The 18984-nt window shown below is 39.5% G+C and overlaps 1 protein-coding gene across 4 annotated transcripts in view; it reads right to left on the bottom strand.

The window, feature by feature from the left end:
• The window catches only part of myo3b (myosin IIIB), a 516799-nt gene that overhangs the window by 353131 nt on the left and 144684 nt on the right, over nt 1-18984 (bottom strand). For all 4 annotated transcript variants that reach the window (XM_048598929.1, XM_048598928.1, XM_048598930.1 and 1 more), the window contains exons 9-12: nt 18324-18476; nt 16568-16667; nt 4787-4903; nt 2681-2785 (exon numbers count right to left, since the gene is read on the bottom strand). In XM_048598929.1, the coding sequence (XP_048454886.1) occupies nt 2681-2785; nt 4787-4903; nt 16568-16667; nt 18324-18476 (475 nt within the window). The remainder of the gene's footprint in view (nt 1-2680; nt 2786-4786; nt 4904-16567; nt 16668-18323; nt 18477-18984) is intronic.

Below are 18984 nucleotides of genomic sequence, written 5' to 3'. Positions count from 1 at the left end.
GATGTTGTGAAACTTGAAAGGATTCAAAAAAGATTTACAAGGATGTTCTGAGGAAGGGTCACCAGACCCGAAACGTTAACTCTGTTTTTTCCTTCACAGGTGCTGCCAGATCTGCTGAGCTTTTCCAGAAACTTTGTTTTTGTTCCAAATCTTGAAAGGGATTGAATGCTTCAAATAACCAGGTAACATAAGGTCATCAATATGTGGTACATTTGAATAAAACAATCCAACTATTCACGTTACATGCCAAACTCATGAACAGTTAGAGGGAGAAATATGTTCATGTAGCATTGCTCTGGAGACTTAGATCAATTCACTGGGGAGCACGCAATGCCACAGCCTGTGAGGCACTCTTGATTGATATCATTGAAGAGCACCATTCAGACTGCTGGTATTAGACTTCTGAATGGACCTCTCAAGTTTTAAATTTAACGCTGTTCTTGCTCTCTGTGCAACTTCCCCCTACAGCTGTTAACATTGTATTCTTTACTCTGTTCTATTACCCTAATGCATTTTGTATATTATGATTTGCCTGTTCTGCACACAAAACAAACCTTTTCGCTGTACCTAGGTACATGTGACAATAATAAATCTAATCAAATCAAATAGCCCTGCCTACTCCAGTAACCCAAGGCTGGCAGCACTGCAAGAATCACAACTTCATGTTCACCCAGGCCAAAACTTAGTCACACCTGCAGTTCTGCTAAAGGGATCTTATATAGTAGCCCATAGTTGCTGCACAGATTTCATAAGCAGACTCTGACCTGGACAGAAAGGTTTCATTGGTAAAGGATAGATAGTGAGCCTCCTTTTCTGATGTGTAGAATAGTGGGTTCTATAAAGGCAGTACAGTATCACATTTGAGGGACACAAACCTCTTCCTTGTCAATTTAGTCCTTATTTGCTCCCTTTAAATTACTCAAGGAGTTTGTACCATAACACGTGTAATCTATTCACACCAATTTAAGAGTAGATTTTTAATGCTGCCTGAAAAGCTGTACCTAACCAAAAAGGACAAAAAACATTAGAAATAATTTTCAAAGTCTGACTAAGACATGCCATCAGCAAGACAAGACAGGAATTCCAACACAGCCCAAGAGTTTTAAAAAAATGGGTTTTACAATCCTAGCACAGGGTAACTGAAAGGTTGGCTCCCAGAACTTTCACTGTCCTTTCTATCTCGTAAAACTGTTAGGTACATGCATTATTAGAAAATCCAATTAGCACTTTTTTCATAAACCCATAAAACAAGCTTCATTAACTAAACAAATTAAATGGGAATTTGATTAGCTTTTATTCATTTTTAAGCCTTTTAACTCTTTAAATAAATAAAGCAACCAACCAGCCTGGGAGATGATTCACTATCCTAATCAGTCTCTGATTCTCTCGTTTATCTTTGAATCTGATGAATTTAAAGTTATACATAGGAGGCCTTTCAAGCTGCTACATTCCCATATACCACCGAGGACAGACTGGTCAGGAAGCAGCTGGGCTGGAATACAGCTGCAAAATGATCAGTCTGACATTTTAAGTTATAGCTCTGGCAGGTGTTTCATCACTAAAATTTAATTGAACTAAAATAATAAAGAAAACTAAATGATTTCCCATGGCCTTGCTAAGACAGAGTCAAGGCCAATGTGAATTTTTCAGGTCAAACCTGCCGACAGAATGAGGAATAAGGGAACCACCGAGAAAGAGGGAGTGGTCAATCCAAATAGAAATAGAGAAGGGGAGGCTGATAAACAGGGAGAGGTTGTGAGTATCAATAACTCAGTAGGAGGAGAGGGAAAAAGTTGAAGAGTTGGCATGATAAAGGAATAGTACAGATAAAGGGAAGGGGGAAGGGGTTATACGAAAATGCAATCAATGGGAGTGGTTACTATTAAAGGGCAGAAGGTGCAAGCTAAGTGTAATATATGTGAGATAACTACAGCTAGTGCAGGGGCTCAGTGAAAATGTGCAAAGCTGGGGCTCAAGAAATGATCCCTGAGGTATCCCACGAGACACAGCATTCAAATGCAAAAGTGACCAATTTATCCCTCTGTTTTCTATCTGTATCCATGCCAGTACATTTCCTTTCATCTTGTCTGCTTTAATTTTCTGACCATGCCCCTGAGAGACTTTATCAAAAGCCTTCTAAAAATCTTAATGTACCAAGTCCACTGCTCTATCAATTTCATCAGTAACATCTTCAAAAACTCCAACAAACACAATTTCCCATAATCAAATCCATGCTGACTATACCTAATCAGATCATTATACATTCAAATATCTATTTGTCCAAGCCTTTATAATATATTCTTGCAATTTCCCTGCACAGATGTAAGGCTAGTAGGTTTGCAGATCCCTTCATAAATGGTGGAATTATTCCAGAATCCATAGAATTTAAGAACATAATCATAACTGCATTGACTAATTCCAAAACCACATCCTTCAATATTCTGTGATGAAGACCATGAGGTCCTGGAGATTTATCAACTTTCACTCCCACTAATTTTTCTCGTGCAAACATCTTACTTATTAATTTCCTTCACCTCCTCATTCTTCCTAGTCAATTGGATCTCTAGTTGCAGTCTCTATGTGAGATCTTTGAAAACAATATTACTTATTGTGTGTATGCAGAGCTATATTTAACTTAGAATTTACTGATGTCAATGTTTTCAGTCAATCATACTCTCACCTGATCTCTGCTAAAAGTCACCATTCCTTGATATGCAGCATCCGCAGTGGCAAAAATGTGTGGTGGATTTGAACAACGTCTGGCACCATGATAAAGCTTAGAAAACTGTGAAAAAAACACAATGTTAACCTGGCAGAAAAAGTATTGCACAAGGATTATCACAGCTCATGGTAACACATAGAATTCATTCTATCTCTTTCAGGTATTCATTAATCCACTAAAATTCATCTTTCATTGTGATTACTATTAAACCTAATTGATTGCAAAATGCTGTATAAATCTAACTTCTTTTTGACAGTTTAGATGCACCAAGTTTTATATCTTTGCCAAAATTTCGATCATTTTCAAAAACCATTGACCAACAGCAGCAAGGTTACAATGCATATTGCAATACTTTGCCCAAATCAGCAAGCTCAACTAATGTGTAAAGTTTTGAAAAAACTCAGCAGGTCAGGCAGCATCTGTGCAGAGAAAAACAGAGGCTGGGATTTAATTCTTCTTGCACTGTGTGGGAACAGATGTTTTTAAAAGTGAGTAAACCCTTACCCCTATAGGTGAAAAAGCCCAACGATCAAACAGAAATCTGACACTTAAGCACTGACCTGTGCTGCACCAGAAAGTTTCCACCCCATCTGAAGATACCAGCCTAATCATAGGCTGGCAGCCTCTGGGAGCTGCAGAGAGTCAATGAAGACTGGGACCAGTGAGAAACTGAGTTTTTACAGGGGTGGAAAATCGCAGGATGGGGATTACAGGATGAAGGAGATTAGAGGGTTGGAAGCATAGATAGGGGCGGTGAAATTACTACACAGAGGCCGGTATCCCATCACCAAGTCACTCCTTATTTCCAAGTGCACAGTACACTGGCAGCTCAGAGTCAGTCCCTAAAGTGAGGAGACTCTGAATCCCCTGTTTATGTGTGCCAGTCAGGGCTCCCTGATTGACCCAGGTTAACAACCCCAATCAAGGATCTCAGTCAATAAAATCCACCCAGTTCCAATCACTACAGGTGGCTTTAAGCAGTCACTCTCCTGCTCTCCTCATCTATATCCATCAATTGTCCCCAAACTGGGGCAAACGGAGGCCCCTCCCACCAACATGGCAGTTAGGTGCTCCAGTTCTGTCAGGTATGAAGCCACTTTACTTGCTTGCCAGGAAGACTGGTAATTGGGTAAGTGGTAGTTCAAGGTCTTTAAATGGTTGTTAATTGATGACTTATGGGCCTTAATTGATAGGAGTCAGGAAGGATGCTCATTGACCTGCCCACCCAGAACTTGATTGCTGAGGTGGTAGGAAGGTATGGGCACCTTTCTAGTGCCAACCACCCCCACCCACCCCCATTATTACCCTTTCTGCCATTTCCAGTACGTGGAAATGTAGCCCAGAATTAGTATTGAGTTGAATGACTATTCTTTGAAACCCAAAGAGTCATTCAAATCAAAACATTAATTGTGTTTTTTTAACTTCATAGACATGTCCCACCCATACCACTATCTGGTGAGTTTCTCCAACACTTTGCTTTAATTTCAAATCTCCAGCATCTGCAACATTGCTTTTATTTCAACAAGGTCAGCATTAGGTGTTAGCAAAGTATTTGGAAGTAGAGCTATTATAACTAAATCATCACAATTTACTGCCCACAACATTCACTTGCATTACGGGCCATTATACTGTGAATAAGAACATAAATCCAGGCTACTTACAGTGCCCATAATTCAAATAATTATAACATTCCTGTCATCATCTCAGTGAAGTCAGCTACCACACAGAGCTTGGGAGCGACATCAGGAACTTTCTTGATTTGAGTAGTTCAGCTACTCGCAAAATAAACTTATGTCACTGTGGTGCAGTTTAGGTCCCATAGATTCATAGTTGAAAATTGCTTTAGGATCCCATAGGACCCAGACTTGGATATAGTAACAACGGTCCCATCTACTTCCAGTGAGAAATGCGACCACTTATTATTCAGTAAAATGCCATGAATTTAAAGAGAGAAAGAAAATGCATACAATAATTTGGGATCCCATCAGTCTCTGCCAAAAAGCCAGGTGGTAGAAAGATCATACTTTCAAAGTCTTAGCCAGCATGTTAGAAATTCTGTCTTACCTCTGGAGTGTAAATAGGTAGGTCCTGGAAAGGGTTCAAAGCAATCAAAATGTCCCCAACATAGGTGTATATCTGTAAGTCCGAGTACCTTTTCTGTAGGCAGTATATGATAGCTTCCTGAGAAAGGAAAAAAATATTGTAAAGTTTTACAACGTGCTTCTGATAAAGATAGTGTTAGTCATTTGCGATGAATGGGGTATAAAACTGGATACCTCACAGAAAGCCATATTATGTTATGCTTGAGTGAGAAAAGTTAATATTATCTAATAATTTATTATTAAAAGTTTCAAGAGGCAGAAGTAGAATTTTTTTTTAAAGAAAGCCATTGTTAGACTTTTGGATTTTTATATAAGTATCTTTCTTTTGTCTGCACCCAGTAATAGATCTTGTTCTCTTCATTCTTAGAGGTGTTCTTATCCTGTAGTCAGCCTCTGCTCTGGTGATTAGTATCCTATACGTCATGGTTTCCCAAAACTGGGAGTTATTACAAGAGAATACCATCTGAAAAGGACCAGACACACTGACATTTTCCATCGTGAAGTTAAAGTATGACACCAAGCATGTTAAATGTCATCAGTTCTGGCATGACCTGGGTTCTGAAGACGGGTCCAGACCCAAAACGTCAGCTTTCCTGCTCCTCTGATGCTGCTTGGCCTGCTGTGTTCATCCAGCTCTACACCTTGTTATCTCATTTATCTTGCACATGCTTTCAGCTCATTAAATATGCAAGTAAGATATTGCATGGGTGATGGTAAATCATATGGCACAAGTAACCAGGAATTTCTTGCCTCTGATAAGGTCTTCTAGGGTTGTAAGCTCTGGCACCTATTTAAAGGCCAGCTGCATACTGCTTCTCATTCTGCAATCCAAGAACTGCGCAGGAGTCTGCGTTGGTCACCCACAAGAAACTTAAAGATGTCACACACATTGATGAAGTTTAACACAAGGTTCGGTGACTTCTGTCAGATGTAATCAGGAAAGATGGCAGATGGCACCAAGAGGTCCTCCCATCAAATCCATCCAGTCTGGTCTCAGGCAGCTTCAAAGTTTTGTGTCAATGGAACTACCAGCAATCCAGTATGCAGTGCAGGAAGAAAATTAATGACATGCTGTACTCTGCAAACGTAAAGTGCACCATTTTCTCCCTGTTCGCTCACACTTACAGATGCATCACTCAGTGTAACCGTACCACTGCACTCCCACAATAGCCGAATACCTGCGAGCCTCAGAATCACATGCATGACGGGCACTGAAGGGTTCACAGCTATGTCATGCTTTCAAAATACTCATTCTTCCTGGTCACTGCACTTCTTACCCAGTTACTGGGAAGGGGTCACCATATGGTATGGTTATGCATATACACAATGTGCTCCTGTACCCATTTCCGGCATCCTCAATTCTTCTCCTTATCTGATTGCAGGACAAGCTCACCCTTAAATTTGCTGAAAGAGCCAGGATTAGTGGAGGGGTGCTGGACATCAAACATCTCACCCACTTAATGGAGTGTACAGTTGAACTTGGAAATTCCAGGATGGAATTTTGGTTGTGATGAAGGGGAGACAGGAACACAGTAGGTCTGGCAGCATCTCTAGACAGAAAAACAAAGTTGATGTATCAAATCCAGTGGCCCTTCACCCTTTCTGATGGGCCTGACCAAGTGTCACAAAATTCAAAACACTAACTGTTTTTCTCTCTAGAGATGCTGCCAGACCTGCTGTGTTTTGTTCAGCACACTGTTTTTGTTGCACCTTCACCTTTTGTTTCTTTCATTGTCTCATCACCATGCTCTTTTATCTTGCCATATTGGGATGATCAATTTGCAATGTTGAGTGTTGCCAACAATGTGGGTTCAATTCCTGTACAAGCTGAGGTTACTACGAAGGACTCTCCTTCTCAATTTCTCCCTTTGCCTGAGACGTGGTGACCCTCATGTTAAACCACCACTCGTCCTCTCTCCCTAATGAACAGCAGCCCCATTGTCTAATAAGACCATTGCTACTTTCCCTTTACTAGTTACTGGGGGATGAAGCAGAGGTTCATCCTAATGATTTCTGAGTTGGTAGAACTATCCTATGAACAGAAATTGAGCACACTGGACTTCTATTCTCTGAATTTAAAAGAATGAAAGGTGATCTCAGAAACTTATAAAATTCTGAAAGACATAAACAGTAGACAGGATGTTTCCCCTGGCTGTCAGGATTCAAAGAAGGGACACAGTCTCAGAGTAAAAGGCAAATCGGAGGCTGAGGGGTGACCTTATAGAAGTTTTTAAAATCATGACGGGCATGGAAAGGGTGAATAGCCAAGGTCTTTTCCCTTTTTCCCCAGGGAATCCAAAACTAGAGATCATAAGTTTAAGGTGTGAGAGGAAAGATTTAAAAGGAACCTAAAGGGCAACTTTTTCACGCAGACAATGATGCGTGTATGGAATGAGCTGCCAAAGGGGATGGTGGAGGCTGGTACAATTACAACATTTAGACGGCATCTGAATGGGTATATGAATAGGAAGGGTTTGGAGGGATATAGGCCAAACGCTGGCAAATCGGACTAGATTAATTTAGGATATTTGGTTGGCATGGACGAGTTGGACCGAAGGGTCTGTTTCCCTGCTGTACATCTCTATGACTCTATAACTGAGATGAGGAGGAACTTCTTCACTCAGAGGGTGGTGAATCTTTGTAATTCTTTATCTCAGAAGGTTGTGAAAGCTCAATCATTACACTAGTTCAAGAGAGAGATTGAGTAATCTCTAGTTAGTCAGCGTTAAAGAAAATGAGGCTGGCACAGGAATATACTGTCATGTAGATGGTCAGAAGATCTAGAATGGTGGGGCAGATTCAAGGGGCTGGATGAATACTTCTGTTCCTCTGTTCTTCACACACACAACAAACTCTTCATCATTTATTCACTCCTGCCTCCCACCATCAAATAGACCTGTGAAGGAAAAAACAGTTAATGTTTCGGGTCCGGTGACCCTTCCTCGGAATGTTCTGAGGAAGTGTCACCGGACCCGAAACGTTAACTCTGTTTTTTCCTTCACAGATGCTGCCAAACCTGCTGAGCTTTTCCAGCAACTTTGCTTTTGTTCCTGATTTACAGCACCCACCATCCGCAGTTCTTTTGGTTTCTAAAATAGATCTCCACTTCTGTTGTTTTCTCCATTCTCCATTGTTGTATTTATTTAAAAGCAGCTAGATCTCCAACTTTTCCAGTTCTGATGAAAGGATATTTAGCAGAAACACTTACTTTGCTTCTTGTTTCACAGTTGCTACTCAAACTGCAATCATTTTCAGCATTTTGTGATTTTAATTTCAGAATCCAGCATCTGTAATACATTGTCTTTTATATGACCTGCAGTCTGCTGTCTTAATTTAGGAGGTGCTAATTAAGTTAAACCAATTTGCAGCACCAAGGAACTTTATTTATACTTGGCTAATAAAATCAGCTATGTAGTCCAGCTCTTGGACAGACAAAATACTCAGAACTTTCTCAAGTTTGGCCTTAATGCAACAACATGTTAAAATGCTAACATCTACACACACACTGTGTAATTCAGATTGTCAATTTGTCGATGAAAAGAATAACTTTTTAATTGAATAGTTTAGAAAACATTTAAGAATATTACACGATTCAAACAAATATTAGGCATGTCTGTCCAAGGTTATTTCATTTCATTCAATATTTACATTTCTTTCTACTTCTGCAAAATATACCAGTAATTCCAAAAACACAACATTTGTTTCCATTTTTGGAATCAGATGCTCATTTCTTTCCTTGCTAATTTTCCTCATCTCCTCTTGTGCCATTGATTCCTTGCTGGATATAGCTGCAGGGGTATGGCTCATCAATTTGCCCATTATTCACGTGAGCTTTCACACAATATCAGCAGGACATTCAATTGTACATAGCAAAACAGCAAAAACACACCTGGTATCCGTACGTAAAAATTCAACAGATGTTGCTAGACAGTGATAAAGAATGAATGAAAATTCAGCGTTATTTTTCTTTCTCTAACTGAAGCCTGCTAGGCCAATTTTAATACCCCTATTACTGTCCCTGCTGTGTTCAGCTAACTTTAACAGCATGCTATAAACAGAGCAAAGTGATCTTACAACTAACACATCAGATCAAAGCTCTGCAGTCCTGCTACATCAAGGCTGGTGGACAATTAAACAGCTAGCTGGAAGACAAGGCTCCACAAATATCCACATTCTCAATGATGGCAAAGCCCAACAAATCAGTACAAAAGACAAGTTTGAAGCATTTGCAACCATCTTCAGCAGATGTGCCAAGTCAATGATCAACCTTGGTTCCTCTGGACTTGCCCAATCTTCAGCCAATTTGATATGATTCAATATCAAGAAATTAATGAATGCATTGAATACAGCAGACACTCTGGAATCTGACAACATCCTGGCTGTGATCCAGAACTAGCTACCCCTAGCCAAACTACAATGCTGGCAACTAACCAGCAACATGGAAAAGTACTCAGGTATGTCCTGTTCACAAAAAGCAAGAAAAATTCAAAGCACCTAATTACCATTCCATCATTTTTATCTCAGTTATTATCAAAGTAATGCAAAGTGTTGTCATAGCATATTCAAGTGGAACCCACAATGCAACCTACTCAGCAATGCTTAGTTTGGGAGCTGCTAGGGCCACATGACTCCAAAATATGTTAAACTTTGATGCAAACACAGGCAAGACAGGAGAATTCCAAATCTGAGGTGAGATCAAGTTAGCATTTGATTACGTGTAACACCAAGGTGTTGTAGCAACATTGAAACCGATGGGAATGAAAAAGAAAATTCTTTACTGGTTGGAGTCATATTTAGCATATGGGAAGATAGCTTTAGTTATTGGTGCAAATCATCTCAACCTGAGGACATCACTACAATTGTTTCTCAGGATGGTGTCCCAGACCCAACCATCTTCACCAATGATGTTCTTTCCATCACAAGGACAGAAATATATGATTAGTGTAATGATTTACATTGACAATTCATGAGATGCTGAAGCAGCCCATGCCTGCATCAGCAAGATCTAGACAATAATGAAACTTGGGCTAAAAAGAGGCAAGTAAAATTCAGGTTACACAAGTGCCAGGTAATGACCAGCCCCAACAGGAGAATCTAATATTCAACAGCATTACTAACACCAAATCCAGCAACATCAACACTCCAGAAATTATCATTGAGGCCATTACAGAAGGTCCAGAAGCTGGGAATTGCGCAGTGAGCAACTCACCTCCTGACTCCCCAGAGTCCAACCACCAGCAACAAGGCATAAGTCAACAGGTTTGATGGAATACTCACCACCTGCTTGAATGAGTACAGCTCCAAGAACACCCAAGAACGAAGCAGCTCTTTTGATCAGTATCCAAGCTATCAGCTTAAACATTCACTTCCTCCACTACTAACGCAGTATGTAGAATCTACAAGACACAATCTACAACTTGCTAAGGTTACTTCAATAGCACCCATGATAGTTATCATCTAGAAATGACATGGTGGCAAATGTATGGGTTCATCACCAACAATAAGTTCTCTTCTGAGTCACACACCTTCCTGATTTGGAACTATATTATCATATCCTCACTGTTATCAGGTCAAAATGCTGCAGCTCTATCTCTGTGTGTGGTGTAGGAACACCCACTGTTACAGAAGAGTTCAAGGAGGTGATTCACCACCACCTTCTCAAGGCCAATTAGGGATGGCTAATAATTGCTGGCCTTGCCAATAACATTCATATCCCAGGAGCATATATAACAAGCTAATAATCAAACTCTATCTACATGATTTGTTACTCACTCGGAGACATCTCAGTTTAGTTTTGCCCAAAGGTGTGACTGAAAAAAATGTGGTTTTGGATCTCTGCATTCGTTGCACAGCAGTAGAGCTGCCAAGTTTCCATCAAATAAGTGGAGCTGCAGGACAAAAGTCTTAAAATTCAGTCCAATAAATGATTTGGATTTGAATCATGAACAAAAAAAAATCACAGTTTCCTAATGCAATCTGCAACAGCTGTCCAACTTGGGTAGTTAAATCATTGAATCAAGCATAACAAGACTGCTGGGAATAAACAGCTCAGTTGTCATCAGCTTCAAGGTTAATATTGCTTCTGAATTTTGCAAGGAACTGAACTTTGAGATCTGATAACACCTGTTGAATTAAGGGGTCATCTTGGCTTGCTCCATAGCCTGTCAAAAGAAAGGGATTACCCCCTTCAAGTAAACCAGTTATGCTAACAAAATTTCACTTCACCCAATATGAGCAATATCATTACCAAGGACTACCTTCAGAACATTTTAAATAGTTCTGTACTTCAGCACATGTCACTCCCTTGTAACGCTCCCTTCACCCTCCAATAGCCTCTTCAGGGTGCAACTTCACCCCATGTACCACATTTTCCAGCATCACCAAGAATTGAAGAGAAAGCATGGGAAAAATGGCAATCTCATCAATAGTAACAATTCAGCAGCAGGAATAACCAAGTATATGAAGCCAGGCATTAAACACTACCATCTACAGCAAAAACATGAAGGCTAATTCAAAATTATACCTGACACATGTCACATTCTGCACTTGGTCTGTAAATTCTATCCCCCCATAACCAGTTGGCAGCTGCAAGGTCGCTTCACAATTCTGGCCTTCCACATATCTGGACAGTAGTGCAGGAATTCATTATTATCATCACCAGTTTCACAATCGGAGAGAATACAACACAGGGCAGCTGCTGGGATAAACAGCCCTGAAGTGTAAAGTGGTACACTTTACCAGCTGAAAAATTTATGGGGAGGTGGTGCATGGCGATAATGTCACTGGTCTAATCATCCAGAGACCCAGGCTAATGTTATGGGGACTTGGGCTCAAAACGCACCACGGCAGAAAATTGAGTTCAGTAACAATTTGGAATAAAAAGCTGATCTAATGGTGACCACTGTCAATTATTGCAAAAGTCCATCTGGTTCACTAATGTCCTTTAGGGAAGGATGTCTGCCATTAGTACCTGGTCTGGCATACAGGAGACTCCAGACTGACAACAATTGGTCACCTCTTAACTGTTTTTTGAAATGGTCTTGCAAGTCACTCAGTTCAAGGGCAATTAGAGATGGGAAATAAATGCCAGCCTTGCCAGTGTGTCCATACAAAACTAATTTAAAAAATAAATACATCTCCACGAGATCAGAATGCAGCTACTCCTACAACTATTCAGTGTTTGAAACAAATGTGACATAACTGCCAAATGGAATGATGGCCAAACTATCTCTGCATGAAAATGAAGAAATTCAGCACAAATTAGTCCTTCCTATTGCATATAAGATGTACTGACCCTAACAACCCGATCAATAGCATCACCGATATTTCCACATTATTGACAAAACAAATCAAGAATTCAGCTTGCTGTGGAAATACGTGCAAAAGCAGTACAATTAGGATGCGTAATGACTTTATGAACTGTTATGACTAGGTAGCAAGAGATGAATTGGCTACACTCTTTTTAACCTTCCATTCGGCCTCAAAGATTTATGTTCTTTTTGGAGCACTGTTATACCTCTCTCCAATTAAAATGTAATGAACTAATTCCCATTATAGAAGTAAGAAGCCAATTACAGGGTTTTCTTCAATGAAGAAAAAAATAAGCTTTTTATCTGCTAACCCTGAGCAAAATAATAAAGATGCAACATCAAACATACACTCAAAGTTACAAAGTTAAAAAGGCATAGGTTCCAGTACAAAATTAAGATGAAAGGAATATGCTGATTAAAACCCACTGGTTGTGCTTGAGGAGCAAAGTTTAACACAAAACCATACTTGTTTAGTTGGTATCTTGAATCATTGGAGAACATTTCAGCTGTACTCAGGTTTCAGTGTCCTGATGTTTCTTTTTCATTCATCATATCACCAAATGTTTTTACTACTTGAGATACACAGTGAACATTTTGCAGCTGGTTTTAGTTCCACAGTCAAAGAAATCATCTCTTTTACTCTGCCAAAAATCAGTTTATTGAATTGCAAGTTTGTTTCATGTATTCCATCTGTGGAGGTAATGCTTTCTATGTTTGCTAATTGTTGGTAAGGTTCCATTTCCAATATGTGAAAATTCGCATAAAAGTGTAAATCAAAACACTTATCTCCTACCATTTCACTGGAACATGAGATTGGTACTGCTCATATCATTGTTACACACCTCTCCCTCACTAATCCATTCTCCATTCCCCTTCCTTCACCACCACCCCATTTTGCCACTCCTCTCAACCCACAACCTTGGACTTGCCATTCCCCGGCCACCCCATCTTGCCACTGCCTGGCCATCTCAGCTCACCATTTTTGTCAAGGAGTGAAGTGACGAAGAAGATTGATGAAGGCAGAGCGGTGGATGCTGTCTACATGGACTTAGCAAGACGTTCGATAAGGTTCCGCATGGTAGACTGGTTAGCAAGGTGAGATCACAAGGAATACAGGGAAAGCTAATCATTTGGATACAAAATTGGCTAGAAGGTAGAAGACAGAGGTAGAAGACTGAATGGCCTGGACAGAGTTAGGAAAATGTTTCCATTGGTAGGAGAGACTAGGACCCAAGGGCACAGCCTTAGAGTAAAGGGAAGACCTTTTAGAACAGAGATAAGGAGAAACTTCTTTAGCCAGAGAGTGGTGAATCTATAGAATTCACAGCCACAGAAGGCTGTGGACGCCAGACCAGGTTATTGAGTATATTTAAGAAGGAGATAGATAGGTTCTTGATTGTAAAGGGGATCAAGGGTTACGGGGAGAAAGCGGGAGAATGGGGTTGAGAAATTCATCTGCCATGATTGAATGGCAGAGCAGACTCGATGGGCTGAATGGCCTTACTTCTACTCCTTTGTCTTATGGTCTTACAGAGGGTGCCTTCTCAGACTGGAGGCCTGTGACCAGCGGTGAGCCGTGAGGATCGATGCTGGGTCCACAGCTTTTCATCATTTATATAAATGATTTGGATGTGAATATAGGAGGTATGCTTAGTAAGTTTGCAGATGACACCAAAATTGGTGGTATAGTGGACAGCAGGTTACCTCACAGTACAACAGGACCTTGATCAGGTGGGCAAATGGGCCAAGGAGTGGCAGATGAAGTTTAATTCAGATAAATATGAGGTTTTGGCAAGGCAAATAAGGGCAGGAGTTATCTACTTAACGGTCAGATCCTGGGAAGTGTTGCTGAACAAACAGACCTTTGGGTGCAGGTTCACAGTTCCTTGAAAGTGGAATTGGAGGTAGATAGAGTAGTGAAGAAGGCATGTGATACACTTGCCTTTATTGGTCAGTGTATTGAGTATAGGAGTTGGGAGGTCATGTTGCAGCTGTGTAGGACATTAGCCACTTTTGGAAGACTATATTCAATTCTGGTCTCCTTGCTTTAGGTAAGATGTTGTGAAACTTGAAATGTGTCAGAAAAGATTTACAAGGATGTTGCCAGGGTTGGAGGATTAGAGCAACAGAGAGAGGCTGAATAAGCTGGGACTATTTTCCCTGGAGCTTCGGAGGCTGAGGGGTAACCTTATAACGGTTTATAAAATCATGAGGGGCATGGATAGTGCGAATAGCCAAGGTTTTTTTGATAGCGTAGGGGAGTCCAAAACTAGAGGGCATAGGTTTAAGGTGAGAGGGGAAAGATTTAAAAGGGACCAAGGGGGCAACATTTTCATGCAGAGGGTGGCGCACGTATCGAATGAGCTGCCACAGGAGGTGGTGGAGGCTGGTACAATAACAACATTTAAAAGGCATCTGGATGAGTACATGAATAGGAAGGGTTCAGAGGGATATGGGCTGAATGCTGGCAAATGGGACTAGATCAGTTCAGGATATCTGGTTGGCATGGACAAATTGTGCAGTACATCTCTAAGACTCAATGACTCTATGAGTAGGCCAGCGAGGGCTCTTCATTAGAGCTCCTCTGGGTCTCTGGTTTTACAATTTGTTTCAGGGACACCAGTTGCTGTACTAAATAAGCTTATTGTGAAGTATGAAGTTATTACTCAAATGCCGCAAAGATGCTGTCAGTGACTTCACAAGCACGACAATTACGTGGGCTGTGATCACATCCCCTGCAGTTGCAGTGGCTGTTTGTTTTCATATCATGGAAGAAATGGCTGGGAAGTATAAGTGGACATATAACAAAAAATATTTGCCCCAAGATGGAATTGTACTTTCAATCTTATCCCTTTGAATGAAAAACATGTTGTGTATTTTTTCTTTGGTATGTGAACCTTTTCCTAGTATCATGCCTGACATATTTACTTGCTTGTTATCAGATTTAAAAAATCTTGACTTTCTCTCGCTATAACAAAAATGCCAGGAAACATTGAAGAGTAACCAGCAAGGTGCAAAATCTCCCAGACAATTCCTACAGTGTGAAAAATCGTTGAACACCACATTTAAAACCAACAATACTATTCAGATGATTTTTTGTGAGGGCTTAAAGGACCAAATAGCTTACTTCTGCTCCTCAGTTTTAATTTCTTACCAAACCCAAGATGTCCATCGTATTTAACTAAAACAGAAAGGAGACAAACTTAACGCAGGCGCAACTTCCCCTCATTTTTCTTATCATTTCTATGTGGCTGCAACAACCTAAACTTAAGTCCATAAGAAACAGGAACAGGAGCAGGCCTTTCTGTCCCTCAAGCCTGCTTCACCATTCAACAGGAACATGGCTGATCTGACAGTCCTCTTGTCCACTTTCCTGCCCTTTCACCATAACCCTTGATTGCACTACTGATCAAGAATCCATCTATCTCAGCCTTAAATGAAAACACTGGCTCTGCCCCCACAGTTTTCTGTGGCAAGGAGTTCCAAAGACTCTCAAGCCTCTGAGAGAAGAAATTCGTCCTCACGTCAGTCTTAAATTAGCATCCCATAATTCTTAAATTATGCCCTCTGATCCTAGACTCTCTGATGAGGGGTAACATTCTCTCAGCATTTACCCTGTCAAGCCCCTTAAGAATCCTATTTGTTCCAATGAGATCACCTCTCACTTTTCTAAACTCCAGTGAGTAGAGTCCCAAATTCTTTAATTTTTGCTCATAAGACAGTCCCTCTATACCAGAGATCATAGTAATTAACCTTCTCTGAACTGCCTCCAATGAAATGATATCTTTCCTTAAATAAGGGGACCAAAACTGCTCACAGTTCTCCATATATGGTCTCACCAGCACCATGGACAGCTGCAGTAAGAACCCCGTTGAAATAGAGAGCCAACATTCCACAAGTCTTAGATAACATGGTGTAGAGCTGGATGAACAGCAGGCCAAGCAGCATCAGAGGAGCAGGAAGGCTGACATTTTGGGCCTAGACCGTTCTTCAGAAATTCCACAAGTCTTCATGATTATCTGCTACACTTGTGTATTAATATTTCATTTTTATCATTAACTGTTCACCTGGTTCAAAAGTACCACTAAGAAACTTAATGAGAGATACCTGACAGTTGTCTAAAAATGTATGACTCCTGAAACTGTAGCTCAACCCAAGCTGTATTTCTTTCTAATATTAAATAAAAACAAAATGCTGGAACATTCAGCAGATCAGGTATATGGACAGTGTGAAAGATAGATAAATTTTTTGATCAATGTCTGATTTGTTCATTTTTTTCCAGTGTTTTCTATTTTTAAAATCAGACTTCCAGCATCTGCAATACATTATTCTCTGCCTTTTTGTTTTCAGACTGAACTGTTCATGAAATTAAGACTGTACCAGTAAATTAGTGATATTCAATTGAAACCAGGAAACACTTTTGAAAACCATACCTCATCCAGGAATTCAAGGGTGACCAAGTCATCCGTCATGTTTCGACTGTTACGCTTTGAGAGTCTCATGTGACTTTTTCTTGTATAGATGCTGTCTTGCCTAGTTAAAGCAAATGTAAAAGTGATGTCCAGTGAATGGATAAGAATGATTATTCTACATAATCAAGTTTGCACTGAAGTGTACTGACTATGGCTGATAAACTGAGTCTTTCACACATAATTTACTTAACCAAAGCAAACAACGCATTCTTAAATATATAATTACAAGTAAATAAGTATATCATTTCCATCAAAAATTGCACAAATTAAGAAATACATGAACAAAGTTCAAGATTAAAGGATAATCTTAAATAACAGTTGTGTCTCTGTTCATGTGTGACATAACCACCATACATTTGTTAGAATTTTAGCATAATGTCACCAGCAGAAACAGTATTCTTTGTTCACAGGTCAGATGAAATTTGTAACTGTTTGTGCCATCAGCAACACCCCCAACGCCTCTGAAATTAATTGAAAAACATTGGCTAAAATTGTGTTTTAATTTTTAATTCATATAGCACCTTTAATGAAATAAGACTTCCCAAGGTACCTCACATAAGAATTATAAAGCAAAACCTGATAATCAACAGTCACTATTTCATTGATGCTTACTTAATAAAATAAAGAACTGCAAGTACTGGAGATCTGAAACAAACAAAAACAGAACTTGCTGGAGAAACTCAACAGGTCTGGCAGCATCTGTGAATAAAAAACAGAGTTAATGTTCTAAGTCCAGTGACATGTCTTCAGAGCGGATAGTGTGTGAAAACCACCAGCTGTATTCCTTACATACAACAGTGATTACACTTTTAAAATTGCTGCATTAGCCATAAAAAGAAGTTTGGGATATTTGACAGTTATGAAAGGTGCCTAGTAAATGCAAGTCTTTTCTTTTTCTATCAAGGACTTCTCCATGTGCAGCCCCATTACCATTGACTTAACCAACTTGAATAGCAGCCAAGACAAGTTCTCAGCACTTCAAAAAAATATAAACAGAGCTGCTAAATATCAATCAGCAACTAACCTGAAAGTAGTTAATTATCCATTTTAAATCATGCCATTTGTGGTCCTTCTGCTGCTGAACTTGTGTTCAGTGGTGCAAGGTTTTGAGAGGGCATTATCTGGAGCAGCAAATTTGAAAATAGCAATGCTACAGTTACATCAGCATTGCATGCTGACTGACGTCATGATCTGCCTATTTGGCATAAATCCGGCGCCACTCCTTAACTACTGTGCTGATGGCATCAACAAAACAGCATCCAGTTACAGACTGCGCAAGAGGTGTGGGCATGCAGCATTGTTGTGATTTTGGCATCAAAATGGCACGTGCAGCATTGAAACTATGGTCACTACTGAGCTATATTTTGTGGTCACTGTGTTTTGAAAATATTCTACAAAATATCCATTTATAAACAACAGTTGCATCCTGCCACTCACTGGTCATAAACAAGCATTGCAAAACAACTGTAAACAAAAGCTTCCTGCACTAACAAATATAAAAGAAGTAATGCAACAATATATAGAATTGCACATCTAATGACGTTCAAGGTAATTTTTATATGATTGGCTTGGACTACGTTCCCTTTACATATCAAAACCTTACGAACTTTGCAGCAATGCATTTGTATTACCTGGTTGTGAAATGTAATTGTTCATATATATTTTCATTACTACTAGTAGTTCTAGTTAAAATTAGATTGCAATTATTGCTTCATACCTTGCTTTTGCTGAGGAATCCTGTTGTTGTACTTTGACAAGATTTGCTAACTTCAATGGTAGCGTCACATCTTTCCCATGGGATTGGCTAATAAATGGATGTTGCAACAAGTATGTAACTGATGGACGCTTTTCAAAGTCCTTAATCAGACATCTAGAGAAAAACAGAAAATGACAAATAGAGATATTGAACAAACATATGTTTTAAATACTGTATAAGAACAAACACACTATTCAAATATCTTACACAAAATGAGAACATACAATGCAAAGCTTTAAGCTATCTAATCACATTATTGGATTTTAGTCGTGAAAATATTTGTGCTTTTATATGATCCAAATAAACCCATATAAAACAATTTCAAAATTCTACAAGAATCTTAGAAAATTATATCAGTTTTACATCATTTTACAGGAGTCATGAATAAAAATAGAAATTTTAAGAGCCAAAATACATGAAAATTAAAAGATGGTAAAATAGCAATCATAAAAATAATTTTAGGCAGCTTAGAAACTTCAGCTTGAATCAATAGATTGGGACACTAGTGTTGCTTAACTTGATATTATATTGCTTTCTAATTAATGCAGATAAATTCAAAGTTGGATGGTTCATTTACTACTAATATTTTGGCCTCAATTGGCTGCTGTTTAAATGAAGAAAA

This window comes from Rhincodon typus, chromosome 7 (assembly GCF_021869965.1).
Source record: "Rhincodon typus isolate 14 chromosome 7, sRhiTyp1.1, whole genome shotgun sequence".
Lineage (NCBI taxonomy): Eukaryota > Metazoa > Chordata > Chondrichthyes > Orectolobiformes > Rhincodontidae > Rhincodon > Rhincodon typus.
This window is presented reverse-complemented; position numbering and strand designations above follow the sequence as displayed.